Source organism: Anthonomus grandis, chromosome 9, assembly GCF_022605725.1.
Source record: "Anthonomus grandis grandis chromosome 9, icAntGran1.3, whole genome shotgun sequence".
Lineage (NCBI taxonomy): Eukaryota > Metazoa > Arthropoda > Insecta > Coleoptera > Curculionidae > Anthonomus > Anthonomus grandis.
The window spans coordinates 8,108,239-8,130,708 of record NC_065554.1 but is presented as its reverse complement, the minus strand read 5'-3'; the positions used below and the strand labels follow the sequence as shown (position 1 = coordinate 8,130,708).

Below are 22,470 nucleotides of genomic sequence, written 5' to 3'. Positions count from 1 at the left end.
TAGGGAAGAAGAAGAAATAGATGTTTTAGGTTATATAGAAACGACACCCTCGAGCTCATGCAGAAAAATCAAAAAAAAAATTGGAGTGTCAAAAACTGACGCATAACGGATCTTGAAAAAATATAAGTATTATCCATACAAATTTAACATAGTTCAAAATTTACATCCTGGCGATGCCGAGCGCCGGACGCTATTTTGCCAATGGTATTTGCAGTAAATTGATATCAACAACTTATTTGGCAGACTCGTTATTTGGTCTGATGAATGCTTTTTTTCAAGTGCGGGCATTTTTAACCGACATAATGCTCGAAACTGACATGCAGAAAATAGAAATTTATATTTGAAAGGGTACAACAAAGACGCTTTGGAGTTAGAGTGTCTTGTTTTATTTTGGGAAAACAAATAGTCAACCGAATTTTTGAAGAGGGTCTTACGGCACTTAGGTACCTAGACATACTTGAGGAAGTTATTCCAAAACTTCTGGAAAATATCCCTCTAGCCCAATATAATATTGTCTACCTACTACAAGATGGTGCCCCAAGTCATAACTCTGGGCTAGTAAAGGCATTTCTTGAAAATAACTTTGCTCAAAGATCGTTAGGTACCACGAACCTGTTAAATGGCCTTTTAGATTTTTTTTATGTGGGTATATACAAGATTAAGTGTATAAAAGACAATGCAATAATCTAATAGAACTTCAAGATGCAATTCATTTAGCATTTCAGAATCTGAAAAGGAGACAAATTATTATTTTGAATGCTATTCAAAGGGTTACAAAGATGTGTCAATTTTGTATCAGAGAAGATTTTGAACATCTCTTGTAAAAATGTTATTTTGTTACATTATTATTTTGTTATATGGTTGATTTCTTATACTGTTTATTAAATTTATTTATTTGTTTTTTTTTATGTTCTTAAGAATGATGCAATTCCCCATTCGTCGTTGTTAATTTGTAACTTTTTATTTGTATTATTGTTATTCATGGCCTACTATTAAATTATACACTTAATTTAGAAAATTGTTAGTTATTTGCGTATTTTTGAAGTCCATACTGTTATATATTTTTAAAAAGGTAAAAAATGGCTAATTTTATTAACTATAAATATATAGGATGTTCTATTTAAAAAAACATAAGGTTGGGTTATAACTTAAAAACTATTAATCAAAAAATATATATTTCTACACCACTAGATTCTACGGAAAAAAATCTATAAGAATGAGTTTTTACTTTTACAAAAATAACGGAGATATGAGAAGGGTTCCAAAATTCAAAAATTTCAAAAATGTCCTGTATCCTAAAAAATAAAAAAACTATGAAAATTTTGAACAGCATTTTTAGTTTTACGAAAAAAGTAGTACAGTGTCGCGAAAACTGCAACTCTCTATCTCTAAAAATAATGGAGATATCCCGCAAAAGTACCCAAAATGGGACACTCTGTACTTAAATAATTTTGGTTATTATTTATTGAAATTGGGGCATATTAAACTGTTTTGTTCACGTTCATTGTAAGAATATGTTGATCTATCCACAGTATCGGAGATGGCAGAGAAAAGGTCGTTTATATATAAGCAGAAAAGCGTAGGATCCAAAACAGTTCCCTGTGGTACTCCAATTGCTATTTTGTAGGATTTGCTGAATGCATCTTTTATTTTTACCTTGTGTGTTCTTTCTGTTAAATACGACTTAAATCACAATTCCACTAATTCCAATATTTTTAAACTGAGTAAATTTATATGAGGTAGAGGGTCAAATGACATGGGCTGAGTCTACAAAAATTCCAAAATTTTAAGTTTGTTATTAAAATTAGTTACTATATGATCTGTAACATGCAACACAGCATCCTCTGCATTTAGTTCTGCTAAAAATCCATACCGGGAGTTTCACAAAATTGCTTTTTCCAATGTATCCAATCTTAATTTTATAACCTCTTCAAAAATTCTAGTAATATAACTAGTAATTGAAATCAGTCTATAATTTTCTTTGTTTAGTTTACCTCCTGATTTAAAAACAGGGATGACAATAGAATTTTTTTGTACATCCATACATAGTTTATAATTGTCACTAAACATTTTTGGTGAAATAATACCAATTCATTATTATATATGGGTTCCAAAAATCGCGAGTTTCCAATTTGTTTTTTTTTTTTAAACTTAAAATTATTGTGGCTAATTTTACTTGCAAGATCCTTTACAATAATTTTAAAATAGTCAATAAAAATATTTGCTATCTGACCCCGCCATAGACTATATTTTCTCCTTCCTTAATCATTGAAATCTGCTTTTTCGTGTCATTTTTATTTGTTATGTCTTTACTTCCTTTTTTTTATGTCACGCCTAGTTTTGTTTTTGAGTTGATTTATTATATCTCGCACTCCGTTAAAGCTTACTTTAGAGAACGAGAAGGCAGTCAAGGAATCTCAATATTTTTTAAGTGTTCCAATTAATCATTCTGTATCTAGTATCTGATCCTGCACAATAGTATTGGTAATGTTAGGAAAGAAGCTATTAAATCATTAGATATAAGATTATTTGTTAATTTTCTCTTTTGCTCGTGTTTCCTATATTTTTATTAATAATCTGCCACTACCACCACCTTATATAGGTAAAAGTGAATATCAATTTAGATTTGATTGGAAGAAGTGGAATTCTTTTGGTATTCTGTTTTTAATAATGGACTTTTTAATGACTAATTTGTTAAATCTAATATTAATTTAAGTTACTGTACTAGCAGCAGCCTCCTCGGCTAAAAAATCAACTAGACTCTTACTATAGTCGGATTACCGAACAGATAAAGTACATGATGTACGCGAAATATAGGCCCGCCCATCGATGCAACCTTGGCAGATTTAGACGAGGAGAATTTTATTATGCCTACTTATTTTAAATTATTTTACCGTACAGATTTGCTTTGTAAGTAGCTTTTTTTAAAATATAATACGGTCGCCTGTAAAATGGGTCCAAACCGATTTTGAGGTTGTGCCAGGTAATGATATAATAATCCCTTTTAAGTATTTTGTTATGCAAAGTTATGTTAATATATGAAGGCTTACCGAAAAGAATGCAAAATTATGCCCAAATACCGAATTTCATAACCATAGGCCTATTTCGATTTTTACAAATTTCAATCTCTAATAATTAATGCATAATTTTGCATTCTAAACAACGTTTTCTTATAAACTTTTTTTATATCTTGCCTAGATTTACTACTTTACCCTCCACTTTACATACTTATAAAATTTAAAAAATGTTCGTATCAAGGCAAGCTTGATTTAAAAAAAATAATAATATGCTAAATTTTATTTTTTAATCAAGCAGGGCTGAATGCCAAATAGTCAAATTTTAACCACAACATTTTTTGTCATTTCCACGTATAAATTCGCTCATCCTGGGACACACTGTATATTAAAAATATTTATTACCTGCTGCTTCTGCTGTAAACTGGACTTTTTGCACTTCCTTTTCAACAATGGTCAAATGTTTTCGTACTCTTTTCTTGGGGGGGGGGGGGTGACAATGGGGGTATACGTGGCCGCGTCAGCCATTATTTGTTAACAAATAAATGAACAAATTAAAAAAAAAATAAACACAATCTCAACTTTTCGATATTGCGAAGATTCAAATATTCGAATAGCAGAAAAATCAACCAAAACGATCTAAAGCCGCTCGACTAATAAAATTAATAAAACCCCAAGTCATGAACCCTATCGAGGCTCTAGGCCACACCTCCGGCGCAGAACGATCACGTGACCACTCCATCTGTTCGGTAATTCAAGTATAAGAATATTATAAAAAATATTTTTGCCTTCATCCCGTATCATAGTAACCCAAAGCAGTTAAAGGAAAAATTTCAGCAATAATTATTTTTTAATGATACCTTTTATGTTTGGGTAAATTTTCTTATACTATTCGTCAATGCTTCATATTATAAAAATTTGTGTAAAATTTAAATTCATAAATTAAATTTTTTTAGATAACTAAAATCAATACTTTCCTTAAAAACTTTTTTTTTACTAGCATGCGCTAAAACGATTCTATTAGCAAAAAACATATAAATTAAAATTGGCATTTTTAGTTGCTTAAAGTTTTAAAAATCCAAAGGCGCAAATTTCTTGCCAAAAAGGCTTCTCATGATGCGCTTCTGGATTTAATAAGTTTAAATTAGTCAAAGCCTAATTGGTAAGTGGCCCCCTTTTAAATATAATCAATTTTGCTAAATTTAAAAAAAAAATTACTACGCAGTTACTTAGATTTTTAAGAAAACAGACCGAATTCTATTCTTAAATAAACAAATTACCTATAAAATTTGGTGACATATTTAATTTAAACCCTGTGCAGTTCTTATAGGAATTGAAATATCAGGATTAAAGCCTACAAGATATAAAAAAGAAAATAAGTCAACCTCCAAAAGTTTATAGGCGTGATGTCTCTCTAAAAGTAATTATTTTGCATAAATATAAAAAGTAAGAAGCACATATCCCATAGACCTTGACATATATAAAAAAAACATTTTAGCCGACTTCATTTAAAATGGCATAGAAAAATACATTTAATGCAGAATTTTGCAAATGCAACTTGGTTGACTAAATAAATTATTAAAAATTTTATTTGGAAAAAATCTGAAATAGTATGACAACTTTTTTCCAGGATCTAAATATACGATCTAAATATAGATTGTATAACTACAATTACGTTAGTTATATCAAATAGTTTCAGACTTTTTAGTATATTTTTGGGCAAATATAATTTGCAAATGGTCACGTCGCGACTCTACTAGATATCATATTTATGGATGAATATCATCTCTGACCACTCACTTACGGAGTGTGTCTTAAAAATAAGAAAGATCTGCTCCTAAATTTTGTACATTTTAAAACGAAAATTATTTTAAAACTAATTTCTATGATTTTCCGAAAGAACGTTAATGATTTTATCAAATATCTAAACTAATTAAGGGAAATGATTAATGAAAATCAATCAGAAACATCTCTTTAAAATCTGAATAGAAATATTTGCACTGCTTTGTATTTACTTATGAATTTATATTGATTTTCTCAACATTTTGTTCTTCGCTCATACCACCTTTAGAAATTGTATTTTTTAAATTAATCTTCCTTTAAAAAATATATGAAAATGAGTTATATGATTTGTGTGGGTCCACAAATCAAAATAATTTTTTAACTTATTTGCCTTTGGGTACCAACGTGACATCCTCCTAAATTCCCGGTAGGCAATTATTTTTCAAGAAGCACAAACGGTCGCCTGTCCTGCTCGATTAGGTGCCCAATAAATTATTTTCGCACAATTATAGTGAACTGACCGCTTTTATAAGCAGCAGACCATTTAGCAACTTATAAGGAAAAGAAAAACATCAGCTGGGGACAAAAACCAGTGGCGGTCGAGTATGATTACGAAAAAAAATCATCGGACGGCCCGAAGCGAATATATAATATCGACTGAAAATCATTATTTTAATTTGCATTATGTTACATTGCGAATACATGCATTCTAGATGTATTAACAATTTTGTATTAATTATAGGACTAGTTGAAGCAAACACATTTTACCAGGAGCTATTAAATATAAAGAGTTGCCCATCAAATAATTTCTTGCAAGGTTCCTGTTACAAGGTACCTGTTAAGTCAATGGCTGTCACTTTTTAGATCTACTGTTCATCCAATAGACAGTCGATTAGCATACTCTTGGACGTCCATTTGGACATCATAATGGACACTGAGGAAGACTATGTGTTTTGCAATTAAAAAATATATATGCAAAAACAAATTTGTACTTTATTATTCTTGATCTTGGTATCTTTCGTTAGCACGTCAAAGATATTTTCTAATGGCTGTCTCCGTTAGTTTTTTGTAGGCTTTATTTTGATATCCGGAAGCAATTGAAAAAAAAATTGGAATATGAAAGCTCGTTAGGTAAGAATCTATATTGTGTATGATGGTTAAATATAAAGAAAATTGCTCAATTGACTAGTAATTATTTCTCATTTGATCACCACAAAAAAAACTAAAAATTATTTAAGTTAAAATAAATAGTTTTATCATACTTTTTTTTACTATGAGCACTAAATTGATAATATTTAAGATCTACAGTGAACAAATTCAACAAAAAATAAATGAGGGCGTGTTCGAAAAAACGCTTGCATACGTTGATTAATATTTTTGATTGCGCATTTTTTTAACAAAAATTGTCTTTCATGTCAATACCGACTTTCTTATTTTAAATGAAACACCCTGTATGTGATTGCATTTTTGAATTTTACACAAAATTGTTCTGATGTATCACATACCATACTTTTGTTTAACTGTTTCTAAGATACGCGGTTTTGAAAATTGCAGTTTTTCTTAATTTAAAAGCCTCTAAAACTTTTTAAAATTTTGTTTTTCTGAAAACATATACATGTATATAAAAAAATATGGAACAAATGCACTTACAATTCTTTAAGTATATAATAAAAAAAACAAAAAATACTTAAGGTATAAAAGGTATATTGTTATGATAGGTAAATGGTCAAATATGAATTGTGACAGTTCGTATTTAAAGTAATTATTGTTCTTTTAAATGAAACTCAACGAATTGAAATTTTTATTGTATACGGAGATAAACAAAGAACTAAGTACAGTAAGTCAAATTGACAAAATAATTAAAGAAACAGGGACAGTGAAAAATTGTATATGGCCAGGTCGTCCAAAATTAATGAAAATATAAGATTGAATATTTTATTAGAAGTGGAAGATAATCTGCATAGTTCATCTTCTGAACTAGCCTTAAATAATGCTGTTAGCAAACGAACAACTTTGCGTGTATTGAAAAAAGAAAAGTATCATCCATACAAATTTAAATTACTGCATGGCCTAAACGATGATGATCTTGATCTGCAGACTAGAATTTTCTGAAAAGTTGATGGAAATGTGTAATTTAAATCCATTCTTCCATCGGCAGATACTATTTGGTGATGAAGCCACATTTTGTTTAAATAGTAAATAAGCAAAATTTTAGTTATTGGAGCACGAATAACTCCCTTGAAACACAGCATTCGCAAAAATTAAATGTTTAGGCAGGGATTTTAAATAATAAAATTATTGGACCTTTTTTTCGATTAAGTTCTTACCGGAGACCATTTTTTAGAATTTCTTAAAAAATGTGTTAATTCCAACTCTCGCATTTCCTTTTCCAAATCCAAATCAGCTACAATCATACGCGAATATTTGAATGCAGTATTTCCCGACAGTGGATTGGTAGGAGAGGTTCTACGGAATGTCCTGCAAGATCCCCAGATCTCACACCTCTGGATTTTTTTCTTTAGAGGTATTTAAAATTAAAAATTGATTGAGAGAAACCGCGCAATTTATATAATCTAAAATTTAAAATTAGATATGAAATTAGTCAAATTAATGAAAATACTCTTAGCAATGTTTTGGATTTTTAAATAGACTAGCATTATGCCAAGAAGTAAATGGTGGGCATTTTAAACACTTATTACAATAATTAAATATTTAATTCGTTGAGTTTCATTTATAAATTTACGTAGATTGATTTTTTTGACATGTATCATATTTTTTATGTTTTCAGAAAAAGGAAATTAAAAAGTAAGAATAGAAAAGAAAGAAAGAAAGAAAGAAAATGTGCTATATTATGTAAGACAACAAAATCTTGTGTACAAGCATCCTAAAATCTAAAAAATTCCAAATTCACTTTAAATTTCAAATTTCAAACAAACATAACATCTAAAACACTTTACCATAAAATTTACACACATTACCAAAATTAATTATAACAAAACAGATTGAAAAAAAAAGCATCTTTTTGATAAATTTGATTAAAAAATAAGTAAAGCTGTCAGTAAAACAGAATTTAGAGGAAGTAAATTAAATTATTTAATGGGAAACAAAACTAAAACACTAAAATGATGTCAGAGCACAGGTCAAAAAGTATCATTAAAAAAATCGTCAAGGCTGTAATATGCCCTGGATAATAAAAGTTATTTTAATTTCTTTTTGAATTTCTTAACTTCTAAATTTGTCTGATACATAAAGGAACATGGTTGTACATTTTTTTGGTAAGGTATATAAGTGAGTTCTTGGTGAGGGAGGATGTAGGGATTGGTAAGGGAAAATCGTTAACCTGGCGAGTCATATGACCAGTATTAGAGGGAGGTTTAGGACATTTATGAATAAGAGTAGCTGTTTCTCAGCTCTCTTATTCATAATAAGAGAGCTGAGATATTCATAATAAGAGAGCTCAAGATTAAAAGAGAAAAAAGAGTTAGGATTTTTTGAGATATAAAGAGAGTTTTACAAGAATCTCTTAACCCAGCGGAACATAGGTATCTAACTGCCTTTTTTAAATCACAAAAATTATGTTTAATAATCCCTTGTTGCTTAAACCCCAAAAAGGCAAGCCATAACGAAGATGGGACTCAATAAGAGAAAAGTACACTTACCGTGCAACTACTCCTCCCAGCTCATGCCCCGCCATTCTTACTGCAAAGCATCCAGAGGATAATTTTGATGCAAGATTTAGGATATGATCTTCGAAGCGAAGGCAACCATTAATGGTAATAGCAAGGAACTTACAGCTTTCTTTATTTTGCAAGGAGGAGTTTTCACTAAACATAAGGCACTGAACGTCACACTTAAATCCCATAATAAAGGTTTTTCCCACATTAAATACAAGCTTGTTTACAGTACACCACTCCGATAAAATCTTAAGATCCTTAAAAACCTGGGCTCTAACACCATCAGAATCTCTCTGATTCCATAAAATGGTGGTATCATCAGCAAACTGAACCACTTTGCCCTGCAGTTTTAATGAACCCAAATCATTTACATAGAGCAAAAATAATAGTGGTCCTAACACTGAACCCTGAGGTACTCCAGATTTAAGGGATCTGGAATCGGATAAACATCCAGATACTGTAACTCTTTGGGTACGATTAGATCGATAGGATTCCAGCTATTGCAATGCCATACCTCTAAAGCCATAATTATTGAGCTTAGACAGCAGTATTCCATGATCTACAGAATCAAATACCTTGGATAAATCGCAAAACACTGCCGCCGCGGACTCTCCAGAATTTAAGGGCACATAAACACTCTCCAAAAAGCCGAAAACAGCGTCATGATTCCCTTTTCCCGTTTAAAATCCAAACTGATTTGCAGATAAAATGCAATTTTGTTGCAAAAAAGACAAAATTCTGATTTTTGCAAGTTTTTCAACTATCCTGGGGAGGGTAGATAATATAGAAACTGGACGAAAATTACAAGGCTCACTCAAATCTCCACCCTTATAAAGAGGGATAACCACTGCCTCTTTCAAACATGCTGGAAAGATGCCATTATGAAAGGAATTGTTTATGGCAGAAGCTGAGGTTCTCAATGCTGAGTCAGGCAAAAGGAGTAGTAATTTTGATATTATCCCATCAGCTCCAGCTGATTTATGGTTTTTTAAGCTTTTAATTGCATCTCTAACGTCAGTAAGGCTAACAGGATAAAAGAAAAAAGAATTTTGAACTGACACTTGTTGAATATAATGCAAAGAATCAATATTAGTATTCACATCCTTGAGCATTAAATGAGAAATATTACAGTAATAATCATTTAAACTATTTGGTCTTACTTCTGGTTCTGAAACTTTCTTGTGAGAATGCCTGAAGTCATTTAAAATTGACCAACATTCTCTCTGCCTATTTGAGGACACATCAAGCGGTCACTATAATATTTAACCTTTGCTGCTTTTATCGTCTTTCTGTATAGACTACGATATTTCTGATAATAAAGAATAATGTTTGCATTAGTTGTATACTTGCACAACTTGCTCTGCTGAAAATTCTTCCTATATGTATAATGAGATGAAGGAAATACAGTGTTGCATGGAATCCTAGCGAGAATGGCTTCATGGTCAGAAATACTAGATGAGAGTACTCTACATGACGTATCATTTAAATTTGTACACAAATAATCAACAGTAGTTGCAGATGAGGATGTTATACGTGTGGGTGAAAGAACATGCATCTTCAAGTCATAAGATTCCAATATACTTAAAAGGGTTGTATGATATGATGGCAAGCTTACATCAGTGAAGTTAATATTAAAGTCACCAGCCAATATAACTATGGAGTGTAGAGACAATTGGGATAATAGAGAATCAAGTTTATCCAGGAACATACCAATATCTCCTGTGGGTGGTCTATTAACACAAAGAACATATAAATTAAATCACTTACAAAAACAAAGGGAGAATTCAAAAACCTTCTCCAACAGAAAGCTATCATAGTTATTAATTTTACAGAAAAAAGCTTCAATTGTTTGTTTAACTAAAATAGCTGTTCCTCCATGTATGGAGTGTTGCCGATAAAAAATTGATATAGGAATATAATCAGATATTAAGAAGCCTTCGTTAGGCTTTAACCAGTGCTCAGTTAGTAATACAACATCAGGAAAATCACATGAATCAAGTAAAAAATAAGGCTCGTATATTTTATTTCTTAGAGACTGTATATTTAAAATAAAATATTTATAGAATGTGAGTGAGCTTCATCTTCTATGTATTTACCTATAAAAAAATCCCTATCACAGACACAGTTTTATTGTGGACACATTTTTTGATGAAATGATATTTTTGAAATGTTTTAAAATATGGGTATACAGTAATGATGCCAAATCCGATCCAAAGTTGCTGGCATGATTAGACTCTAAAATTCTGTTTAGATTAATATTATTTGCGTGAAATATTCTATAGAGAGCCTTATTGCTATTATAAATTACTTTATGGTTTGGATACATGTAAGGGCTTGTCATCACTAAACTATTACTATGTAAATGTATAAAATATTTTAAAATATCGAATGATGAGCAAATACCATTTAACATTAAAATCAACATATCATTTTCTTTAAATTCTTTAACCATAGATGATGCAGTATAAATCAGTTCATTGTTTGTACTTCCTGGCTTCAGGAAACATTGGACTTTATAGTTAGCTTCAAACTTCAGACGCAATTTCTTCAGGAACACTCTTCTACAATTTCCACCCACAAAAAGAAGCTTAGGTTGATTATCAACGGGTGAATTTGGCCTACATGGTAAATGTGTTGGAGAATTTATATTAACAAATTTAGATAAATTTTACTGTTCGTTTAATGCACAAATATCGAAATAGCAAGTATTTTTTTCAAGTTCCAACACCTTTATAGACTGGATCATATTCTTATTCATCTTAGAGAAAAAAATGAAAACTCCAAATCTCAAAATTTTTGAGACCGAGACTTGGAGTTTTCATTTTTTTCTCTAGTTACGTAGGTCTCTTTGAGATAATGGACGAGTTTTTTCAATTATTCATCTTAGTTAAAAGTGAAATCCATTTTTGTTTATTTTTAGTAGAATAGGTTTTAGAGACTTGTAAATTCATAAAAACAGCAATTTTCAAAACCGCATGTCTTTGAAACAGTTCAATAAGAGTATGGCATGCGATACAACAAAATGTTTATAATTTTGTATAGCATCCAAAAATTAGATAAATCACGCACAAGATATTTCTTTATTTGGATGCTAGTCAGTTGATTTTTACCAGAGCTATGAAACGTACTCACACACACGTGTTCTTTACGGTGTAAAAAAAATATTTAAATGCCACACCAGCTTCTCTGAAACAAATGTTTAATCTACCATTGGATGAAATGGTGTCTGCAACATGGAAAGAAAGAAAGCTTAAATACATATTATTTGCCATATACATAGTGGACCAAAATATAAGAGAAAAGACCTAAACTAATATTCTGCAAGTGATCTTGGCTTCCTATTAAACTCTAATGGAACTTGATTTTTTAAATCGCCCAAGGGCTTTAAAATATTTAATAATTTAAAAATATTTTAAATATTTAATAATAAAGATAAAACGCTCAACAGTATCAACAATTGATAATTGTTACAAACATGTTGTAACATTGTGTAGTTAAGATGTAACTTTTGGAGAAAATTAATATCTGTTCCTAATTAAATACAACAAAATACGTTTACTATAACCATTACTTAAACCTAATAGTGCTTGGATGGCGAAGTCTAGCAAACAAATGCTATTCTACTTAAATATACATATATCTATACGTAACCAAAAAAGTAATTAATATAATGAAAATGTATACACTGAACTATGAGAGTAAAAATAAACCTGAACAAAAAACATGGATCAACTTTTGTATGGAGGAGAAAGCAATACAAAACAATAAAAAATAAAATAATACTGGGGCAACAAAGTAGTATTGTACCATAGTATAAATATAAAATAAGTATCTGTATTCTGTATGAGAAAAACGCCAGGTCAATATTTTTTAAATCTAAATTTAAATTTATGAAAATTAGAGAGGCGAAATTTGTCGGGAAGTGAGTTGATTAAACTAATTGCACTGTAGAAAGAAAAGTATCTAATATAAAAAGCAGTTCAAAATTGGGGCATTGAAAACTTCGTCAAATTTCTTATGTTTACAGAATGTGCAGAATGTTGTGTTATAAATATTTTGCGCAAAATATTAAAATTACTATCGTTAATAGTTAATAGTTTCTGTATAAAGTTACATAAGTGACGCTTCTAAACATTTTCCATTTTGAGCCATTTTTAATCAATAATTTTATAAGAAATGTGATCGCGTTTCTTAAGATCGCAAATTTGATGAGCGCGAGCATTTTGCATTACTTGTATCATGTTTTTATGAAGGAGAATATATAAAATTACGATAATTAAAGATTAAAAGAACAAGTGATTCGGTTAACATTTTTCTAACTTTAAAGTTCAAAAATGTCTACTAGTAAAAAAAATGTTTAGCATGTTAAATGCCTTACGCCTTCACATTTCTACATGTGAACTAAAACAAAATTGAAAATTCGATAAGAATACCGAGATTGCGTGCTAGTTCTACAAAATGCAATTTATTATTATTTATGCAAGCATTTATATTTGATTTTACTAGCTCTACTGCATTCTTGCTTCCAAAACCATCAGATTTGATTTTCTCGAATTTAGATTAAGGTTATGTTCAAATAAAAGCTCGCTTAGGAGTTTTTGATCACCATTTAAAGCAACAGAGGCAGCGTTAAGTTCAATAGGATCAAAAGATATTTTAAGCTGTGTGTCATCAGCATGAGCCATCACATGACAATTCTTTAAAAACGACAAAATATCAGCAGTGTAAGTAATAAAAAGCAAAGGCCCTAGTATAGATCCTTGTGGAACAGCAGATATTATATCTAGTTTCTCAAAATATATACAGGGTGTTTCAGAACTATGGAATCAAACTTCTAGGGGTTGTCCAGTGCAACAGTAGAATCCATTTGAGTATAGGAACCCATGTCCGGAAATGTGTCAGACTGCCACTACGGCCCTAAGACGCGTTTAAATTTAGAAAGAAGATTAATTACCTAAATAGGATCTGATGCATTTATTTTTATCTTTGTCCCAGAAGTTTGATCCCATAGTTCTAAAACACCCTGTATTATAGTAGCAAATTTTTTGATTTCTACTTGATAGATATTAATTAATTAAAAAAGCTGTTTCTTCAGAAGACCCAAAATATTTAAGTTTAGATACTAGAAGCGTATTTGCTGCTGTAAACCTCGCCGATTTTAACTTACTGGTAACGATTTTCAGTATATAACTTTAATGGTATTCCTCTTATACCTTTAGCTTCTAAGCGTTCCAGCAAGATGCGGTTTGGCAAAGTATCAAAGGCCTTAGCCAGGTCGAGGAATATTATCATGCATTTTATATTGGTGTTAAGAGCAATCATTATGTCATTAGTTACGCTGATTAATGCATCCTCAGTTCCCATACCTGTCTTAAAGCCATACTCATTTGCATTAAGTAAGTTATTTTTATCAACATAGCTACTTAATCTCAATTTAATACATTTTTCTACAACCTTACTTACACTGTTGGTGACATCTATGAGTCTGTAATTTTTTAACTCATCACTTGCGCCTGATTTATTAAATGGTATATTTATTGTATTTTTTATTATTTCAGGTTAAACTCCAGACTCAAAGATAATTTTTACCAGATGTAAAAGAGGTACTATCAAGTATCTATTATATTTTTTTATAAAATTATTTGATAAGCCATCATCAACAGTTGAATCACTTCACAAAGATCCAATTATAGTAATAAGTTTACTTTCCAAAATTGGTTTAAGAAAAAAAACTACTTTTACAGGATTAGTAATATAGTTTAGGATTTTTTATTTTAGCGGCTAGCTTTTGCCCTACCATACTAAATTATTTATTAAATTCTTCTAATATTTTTTGATCTATTGTTACCAAACCTGACTCCCCCATTACACTAGTTATTTTTGGATTAAGTGAATTTTGACTGTTGGCATGTTTTATGTTATTCCACAATTTTTTTGGATTTTGGTTACAAGTTTCAAAAATTTTCTTTAGCTTTACTCAGTACTTTTGTCAACATTTTTTTTATAATCTACAAACATTTGCTTGGTATTTAAATTATTTGGGTTAATTGCTGATATTTTTTTAACCTAGCTCTCTCTCGTATACGCCTTAATAAATTACCCGTCAAACTAAGATTTCTTCTTTCTATGTTTGCACCTAACATAATCACTTACTGTGAATTGTGTGTAGGATAGCCATCTATTTGAAACCAAATCTCGTTTTCAGGTGCAACTTTTTTCAATGCAGGTTCAATATGATTTTGTAAAAATCCGAACAATACGTCTCCTCCCAAATATTTTTCCAAAAAAAGGTCCAATAAGTTTATGACAAAAAATACCCAGACAAAGATTTACTTTTTGAGGGTACTGGGTCCTTATTGTATATATATAATAAAATAATAACTTATTTGTGCTCGTTTTCTTTACTCCAGTAACAAAAAATTAAACATTTGGCTCATTATTTAAAGTAAGGGAGCATTCGTTCGTAGAACAAATATTGGTAAACAAAGATTTCATCGGCTTTTTTTAGTTCCTAATGTTTTTGATATTTAAAGGAATGGGATTTGTATTTTCTTAGTGTAAGCAATACTGTACTATGATCTTTTCCTACAACTTCTCCAAGAGTTTTGATGCTATTTCCTTTATTTTCTTCAACATGAAGTACAACTTCCATCATCATTGTTTTGCTCTGAGCATTTGCATTTACTTATTACTGTACCCTTGATCTCAAAATTATTAACAAAGTTTTACTTGGAAAATGCCTCAGCGAAAATTACAGAGAACATTTCGGAGACTTTTCAAAAGCTATTCCGCATGTAGCACCTTTTAGTCATAGTTATTTTCCACTAATTAGTATAATAATTATCATATTGATCAATAAATAAATAGATGATAATACTTTCACATAACATCTTGATTATTTGGCTGTTAGTTTGGTATTTTAACTTTTAGTTTTTTTCAAATAAATTCTAAATCCCTTAAAGAAAGTAATGAAGTTTGCTATGGTGACTTATCTTACTCGCGCGTCTAATAAAGTTTTATAAAATATACAGTAATATATTTAAAAGTATTATAATGTATATGAGATTTCCTATGGTCAGTTTGTCGATGCACCACTCGGTATAAGACAATCAGGAGCAAACATTAAGGAACTATAAAGTTTAAATCTTTAAAATACCAGTTAAAAATAACGAAGATGCGTGATCAAAGGTTCTAAATATTTTCAAACAGACAAGGTAAACATAAATCCCGCTTAGATAAAAGAATGTCTTAGAATATTATCCAAAACTGCGTCCGGTAAGCCGCCAGCAGTGTTCAGTGCGCAAGTGAACGAAGGTCTAACTAAACTGACTGGCTTTGTTAATAACGGTAACCGAAATACATCTGATGTACTAACGGTGATATTTACTTTCAAGTTTGTGATGTTGTTCCCGTTCACCGAATCTGGATATTTTGGTGAGTGGACACCGAGCTGGATACTTTCAGGAACTCAAAGTATGTACATTTTATATATACCTACAAGATAGTTTCATATTAATGTCATGCTCACGGTGATATATTAGTAAACTATATATTTTTTTAATTTTTTTATTTATTATTCTTTTGCTATATCTTCTTGTTCATTTATTCCATTCTTCTTAAGTTATACATTTTGATGATAATAAAATTTCTTAGTTTATAACTTTAACCAACTGAAAGATCATATTTTTAAATATAATGATGAAATACTATGATTTACTTATATCGGATAGCTGGCTAAATTTAGATGTAACTTACGAAAGTCCTTCTAAAAATGGATACTATCTAATAAGACAAAATTTTATAGATAATAGACGAGAGGGTAGAGTTGGGTAATGCTTAGTTAATATAAAATCTAACATACAATTTTTCCTTCTAAAAAGTGATTGTCTGGACATAATTGAACATATATGCGTAAATGTAAAGATACTGGGTAAATCAATTATGTTTGGAAATATTATAGAGCTCCTAAAACTAGCTGCCAAGAATTTTTAAATTGTTTTGAGAAAGTTTTAAATGATTTTTATGCTGATGTGTATTGGATTCTATGTTTTTCTAGTCCTAAAATACAGATTATGAAAGATATTCCTAATCAGGCACTAAATTGTTTTAAGCGCACTAAGGATTCTGACCATTAAAATAACTATAAAAAACTAAGAAATTTAAAAACAAGTTTTATAAGATCTAAAAGCAAATTAATTACAAATATAAAAATTTTCGTTAAAAGGAGACATGCACTAAGCTTAAAAAATTAAATAGTCTTAAAAATTAAATTAAAATAATTCCAAACCACCTAAGAAATGTTGATCAATTAAAAACCACTTTACAGAAATAAGACAAAATAATTTACTGATTTAGTGGACTTTTATAATAACAAAGTTTTTTGAGGCAGATAAATTAAATATTACTCTCTTTCTATACTTTTCTATTATCATATATAACACTTATGATTAATAGTTGTATAAAGATCTCGTTCTTTCCAAAGAACGTTTTGCCTCTAAGTAAACCCTACTGAAAAGATCAATATCAATTTTGCCAAAATCCCAAACTGTTGGAAAAAGTAATGAAAGTTCAGATAATTAACTATGTTTATACGGGGTGATCCAGATCTTAACCAAGAAATTTAAACCATATATTCTTCGTTAAAAATAAGCCCATATTTGTCATATCGAGAAATGCTTCCTCTCTGACATACTGAATGTCAAAACTATAAGAAAAAAAAATTTATTTAAAACTTTTTTACTGCTTGAAATATTTCTATGAAATTTGGGACATAGCGTTTAAGTATCAAGGAGTACTTTGCACGATTTTTTTTAAAATTTTAACAGTCGCGTCTGTACTGCATCAAGACATTTTTATACGCCAAAATTATATGGCATTAATTTTCTTAAAAATTAAAATTACTTTTGAAATTCACTTTAATTTATAGCAAATTTGGTCTCCTGATTTCTTTGCGTACGAAGTACCGTTTCCAAGTAAAAAAACAAAACACATTTTACACATAATTCACATCGATGTCTAATAGATCTGATAGCAACAGCTAAATTTCGATTGCATTTAAATTACGGCCAATAAGTTTTTTGCTTGAGTTCACAGAAGTGTCTTACACGATTTCTTTCAAAAACCCTTATATGAAGAAATCTAAAGGGGTAATATCGGATAGACCGTGGAAGCCAACTGACTGGCCAGTTACATCCGATCCATCTTTCTGATATTGTTATCCAACGAATTCTGTTAAACTTTGGACGGGTTGCAAATGGTAAGCATGTTGATGGTCCTTTTTTAAACCTTTAAGTTTTCTTCTAAAATCTTCAATTTTTGACCTACAAGTACGAAGTGTGCAAGCTGCTATTCGATTATTTGTTGTCGTGATTGCGGTTAAAATTGATTCATATCAAGTTCACGAAACATCCTGCTATGGTTCCTTTCTTGATGAATAAAATATAACTCTATTTATCACATCTGGTACTAAGGCCATCATTTTTAAATTATTGGCGCATGTTCACAAACATTGAGGAATGCAGATAGTGTCTTCCTGGAAATCTTCTGTAATACCTAGCTACTTTTGCCGAGTTTCCATTTGACACTCCATAACAAAAATGGATATCGTTAAATAAAAAGACATTTAGTTATTAAAAAGAAACCAATGAAAATTTAGTTTAATCATCACGCGCTTACTTATCCCTGTAACAAATTACTGATAGATAACCTTCAAATTATTAATATTATTAATATTCGAAGCTGACAATAGTTTTTTTTAATTTATAACGCACTTTGCTTTACGCTATAAGGATATTAATTTTTTTACAATTATGCCTAATAATGTATTGAAAGGAGAAATTGGAAACCAAAATTGTCATTTACGTTTTTTAATTAAATTATCCTACCCTAAAAAAAGTCGCTGTGTGTGTTGAATTTATATAATCTTAGAAAATTACTACAAACCGTGGAATTAAAAGGTTATTCCTATTTCAGATTTAAGCAATTTCTTAATGCATGAGAATGTGTTTTTTTACCTTGTACATAAAAAACTTGAGAGACCAAATCTGTTCTAAATTAAATGTGAATTTCAAAAGTTACTTTATTTTTGGAACAACCAGTGGCGTTTATTTTTTTCTGTACAAAAATATTCAACCACGATACAGTATGAATGCCACTGGTAGAATTAAAATAAAAAGTACTCCTTAATGCCTAAAAGCTATGTCCTAAATTGGATAGAAATATTTCAAGCAATGTAAAAGTTATAAATAAAAAAATTTGACTTTCTTTTAATTTTCATTTAATTTTCATTTCTTTATAAATTATTTTTATTGTAATATATTTTTCTTTAGAGGATCTGAATTTTTTAAAGAAAAACTTCTTTAATTATTATTATATTTTGAGTTAAAGCAGAATTTTTTTTTTATATAGTTATCAAATATTTTCAATCAAAAAGTAATATTCATTTTATTTTTCAGTTTAAGATTTAAATTAAGCAAAATTATAGTAGAGTTTAAAATATTTTAGAGTATAATCAATATTAATATATATAATAGTACTTTCAATATATATAATATATATAATAGTAGTTCAACATTTACAGAATATCTGAGTTGTTCCTAAATTGTCAATCAAAATAAATGTATCTAATTAATAGGATAAAAATAAATATGGTTTTGTTTAAAAAAGCATAGCTTGATGCCATATATCAAAAAGTCCGGGTGTCATAAAAAACAATTTATACCATTTCATTAATAATAAAATTTTCTTTTCTCAAAAACGTTTGTCTAATTTTTTTTCATAGTACGTCTTTAAAAATAAATTCTTTTGTCTGTATTACTCTCTTCCCTTCTTCACATTTACTTCCAATTGAAGAATTAGAGAATTGTAATATTTTGTTTATAGTTCTAGCCAGGTTTGTTTATTTATTGTTTTTTTAAAGATTTTTTTTTGTGCTCTAACACTTCCTTTTCTTTGAGGCATGCTGGCGTAGATAATAATTATTATTGTTATTAATATTAAAAAAGGATTTTTTGTAGTAAAGTAAGTACTTCTTACAATACCTTAAATATAGTAACACCAAATGAGAAACATATGCAATGGAATGTACAGGATATCCAAATTTGGACACTTTTGTGTGTGTGTTTTTTCGGTTCTTATGGGAGAAAGAGCCATGTGGTTTTGCACTACTGTGCTACTTTTTTTATAAAACAAAATATGCGGTTGTCAAAAATTTGGCAGCTGTCATAATTTTTATTCTACAGGGTTTTAAAATCAAAATTTTAAAAATTTTGGATTTTCGAACCTTCTTTGTGTCTCCGTTATTATTTAACATATTAAAAAAGTAAAAAATGGTTTCCATAGGAGTTTTTCCTTAGAAAACGATTACGTTATCTTTTCTATTGTAACGATTTAGGATTTTTATATAAAAATAAATTTTTAAATAGAATATTTGATGGATATTTTTAAATAAAAAAATCTGCTTTATTTTTTCAATTTTTAAAATATATAATACTATTCATTTATTTTCAAAAATGAGCCAATAAGAGAGAATTTTCGTAAAATAATTACTTAATTTTTTAATTTTAATAGTAAGCCTTGGTCATGCATCTTTATGAAAACAATGCCGTATTGTTTAAAAGACGGTCATGACAGAATAACGGATTCTTATAAAACTGTCACTTTCACAACTGTCACAAAAAAAAGTTTAAATGTTTTAGGCATTTTCCTAAAATAATGCATAAAAAATATATTATTTTTAACTGACCTTTAATATAAAAAAGTAATTAGTATAAGTTGGTTGCTTTACGAGCAACAAACGTAAAGGAAATCAGTCAAACGTAAGGGAAACAGAAATTTGCCTTAATTTTATTATAATTTTAAACAGGATACCCGGTATATTCTTCATTATGTCAATATAAAATAATACTCTAAAAATACTAACCGTGGAAAAATAATTTTAAAGATGTATCATTTTTTATAAGCCTACACAGATTTTCAAAATGAGTAAACATTGTTTTTTATTGCTTATTCATTTTAAATGGGACTGTACCGTGAACCAACATTTTTAAGACGTAGATTTTATTTCGGCATTTTTTTGTCCATCTACAGAAAAAAATAACTAAGACAGGTATAATAATAAATTTCTTTATTAAGGAAAATACGATTTCTAAGAGGAAAAGTACATTTCTCAAAAGGCGAAGTCTAGCTGATTTTAAGGCCAGCTACTCAACATTAACCGTAAAATTTCATATAATATAACAAATTATAGATAAAACAATACTATAATAACATTTCTTAAATTAACTAGATTAATTAATAAATTTTATTTCATTTTCTTAATTTTTTAAATTAATAATTAATAAATACCATATAATCTAATAGCATATTTACAGGCTATATCTCAACAACGTTTTGTTAAGAATTAAAAAGTATTTCTTTAATTTTTTTGCGAAACGTAAAAACATTTGTTAAATTAAAGTGTTTGATATACTTATTATACAATGATACTACATTATATGTAAAACAATGTTGAAAAATTGCCTTGTGATGATTCAGCACAGAAAGAGTATTAGATCTAATGGGTACTACATGAACATCTCGTCGAAACAATAATTTGGATCTTAAATACTACGGACCAGATGTTTTAAGTAGTTTAAATGCAAATATCATCAAAAAGTACGATACAAAAAAGAAATATTAAGCCACTGAATTAATGATGTGGAATTAATAATGGTGATTAATTTGTGAGAAATATGATCGAATTTTTTTAAACTGTAAATAAATCTACCGCAATTATTTTGGATTATTTACAGTCGTTATCTATCTACAAAACTTAAACATAAATAATATAAAATTAGGCAAAACATAAGACTCGCAAAGCTTTTTTCCGAACTTTAAAATATGTTTGTTCACATACAGTACCTTTAGCGATAAGTAGCAGGCCTTGCATAAGTTAGATATATGTTGGGAAAATCTTAATTGACAATCGAAACAAACACACAATTTTCTGGAGGCCTCAGTGAACGTCAATATTTCGCTATTCATTTCAAAGCTAAGGTATTCCTTTAAAAACTCAGAATTACATAGAAGAGAAAAGTAAAACTTTAGTCTTCCCTACATTTAAAAATAAGTTGTGTTTCTTGCTATATGCGGTGATTTTTCTAAGGTCCGAGTTTACATTTGCTTCAATTTCATTACATTCCAATGGATCAAAAGTATAAATAAGCTATGTATCATTGGCATCACTTTAAGTTTGGGAAAATTCAACAACTTTGCGATTAGATCAAAAGTATACAGCAAAAATAAAACGAAGCTCTATGGCACTTCAGACAAAACTTCTGCATAATCTGATTCACCAGCGGAAATTCTAACAAATTGCTTGCTATTACTTAGATAGTTTCCAAAGAATGATCTCAGTCTCAAGTCAAGTCAAGTGCTCTAGAAAAATCAAGCAATATTAAAATAGTAGCCATTCTGCTATCCAGACACTTGATTATAAGAACCGTGACATGAAGTAATATTGTGGCTGTTCCATGTCCTGGGCGAAATCCAGACTGATTGCTAGGCCATAACCCATTCTCATTTACATACGCAAACACTTGATTGTAAATAACCCTTTCCAAAATTGTACTAATCAAAAATAATAAACTAATTGGTCTTAAGTCTTTTGGATTTGTTAAGTTGAGAATTAACTTTGGGTATTTGATATATTACGGCTGTCTTCCAGGCTAAAGGGAAATATAAAAATATGATTTAACGAAAACGGAATAGTTAGTTTATACACAGTCCATGTAATTCCGTCTGCTCCAGCAGCGTTTGATTTTATCTTGCTTATAATAAGCCTAACCTCTTGTGGTATTTGGCCATTTTAAATCTTTAAATATCTAACCAACTGGCTATATAAGGTGTTTAATTGATAAAACTGGGAAAGAGTTGGGAGAAGCAAACTTATGCACATTCAATATACAGGTTGGGGATCTGAAGACTACGCATTGTCTAAAATAATAGCAAAACCGCCTTTT

At 29.4% G+C, this 22,470-nt stretch overlaps 1 protein-coding gene across 3 annotated transcripts in view; it reads left to right on the top strand.

Annotated features, from left to right (window-relative positions):
* The window catches only part of LOC126740260 (homeobox protein OTX1-like), a 272,215-nt gene that overhangs the window by 133,107 nt on the left and 116,638 nt on the right, over positions 1 to 22,470 (top strand). The window contains exon 1 of one of the 3 annotated variants that reach the window (XM_050446203.1): positions 15,665 to 15,943. The exons of 1 other annotated variant lie outside the window; for it this stretch is intronic. In XM_050446203.1, the coding sequence (XP_050302160.1) occupies positions 15,871 to 15,943 (73 nt within the window). In that variant the 5' untranslated portion in view covers positions 15,665 to 15,870. Of the gene's footprint in view, positions 1 to 15,664; positions 15,944 to 22,470 lie in introns of those variants that run through there. One more of the 3 variants, XM_050446204.1, reaches the window with a different exon arrangement.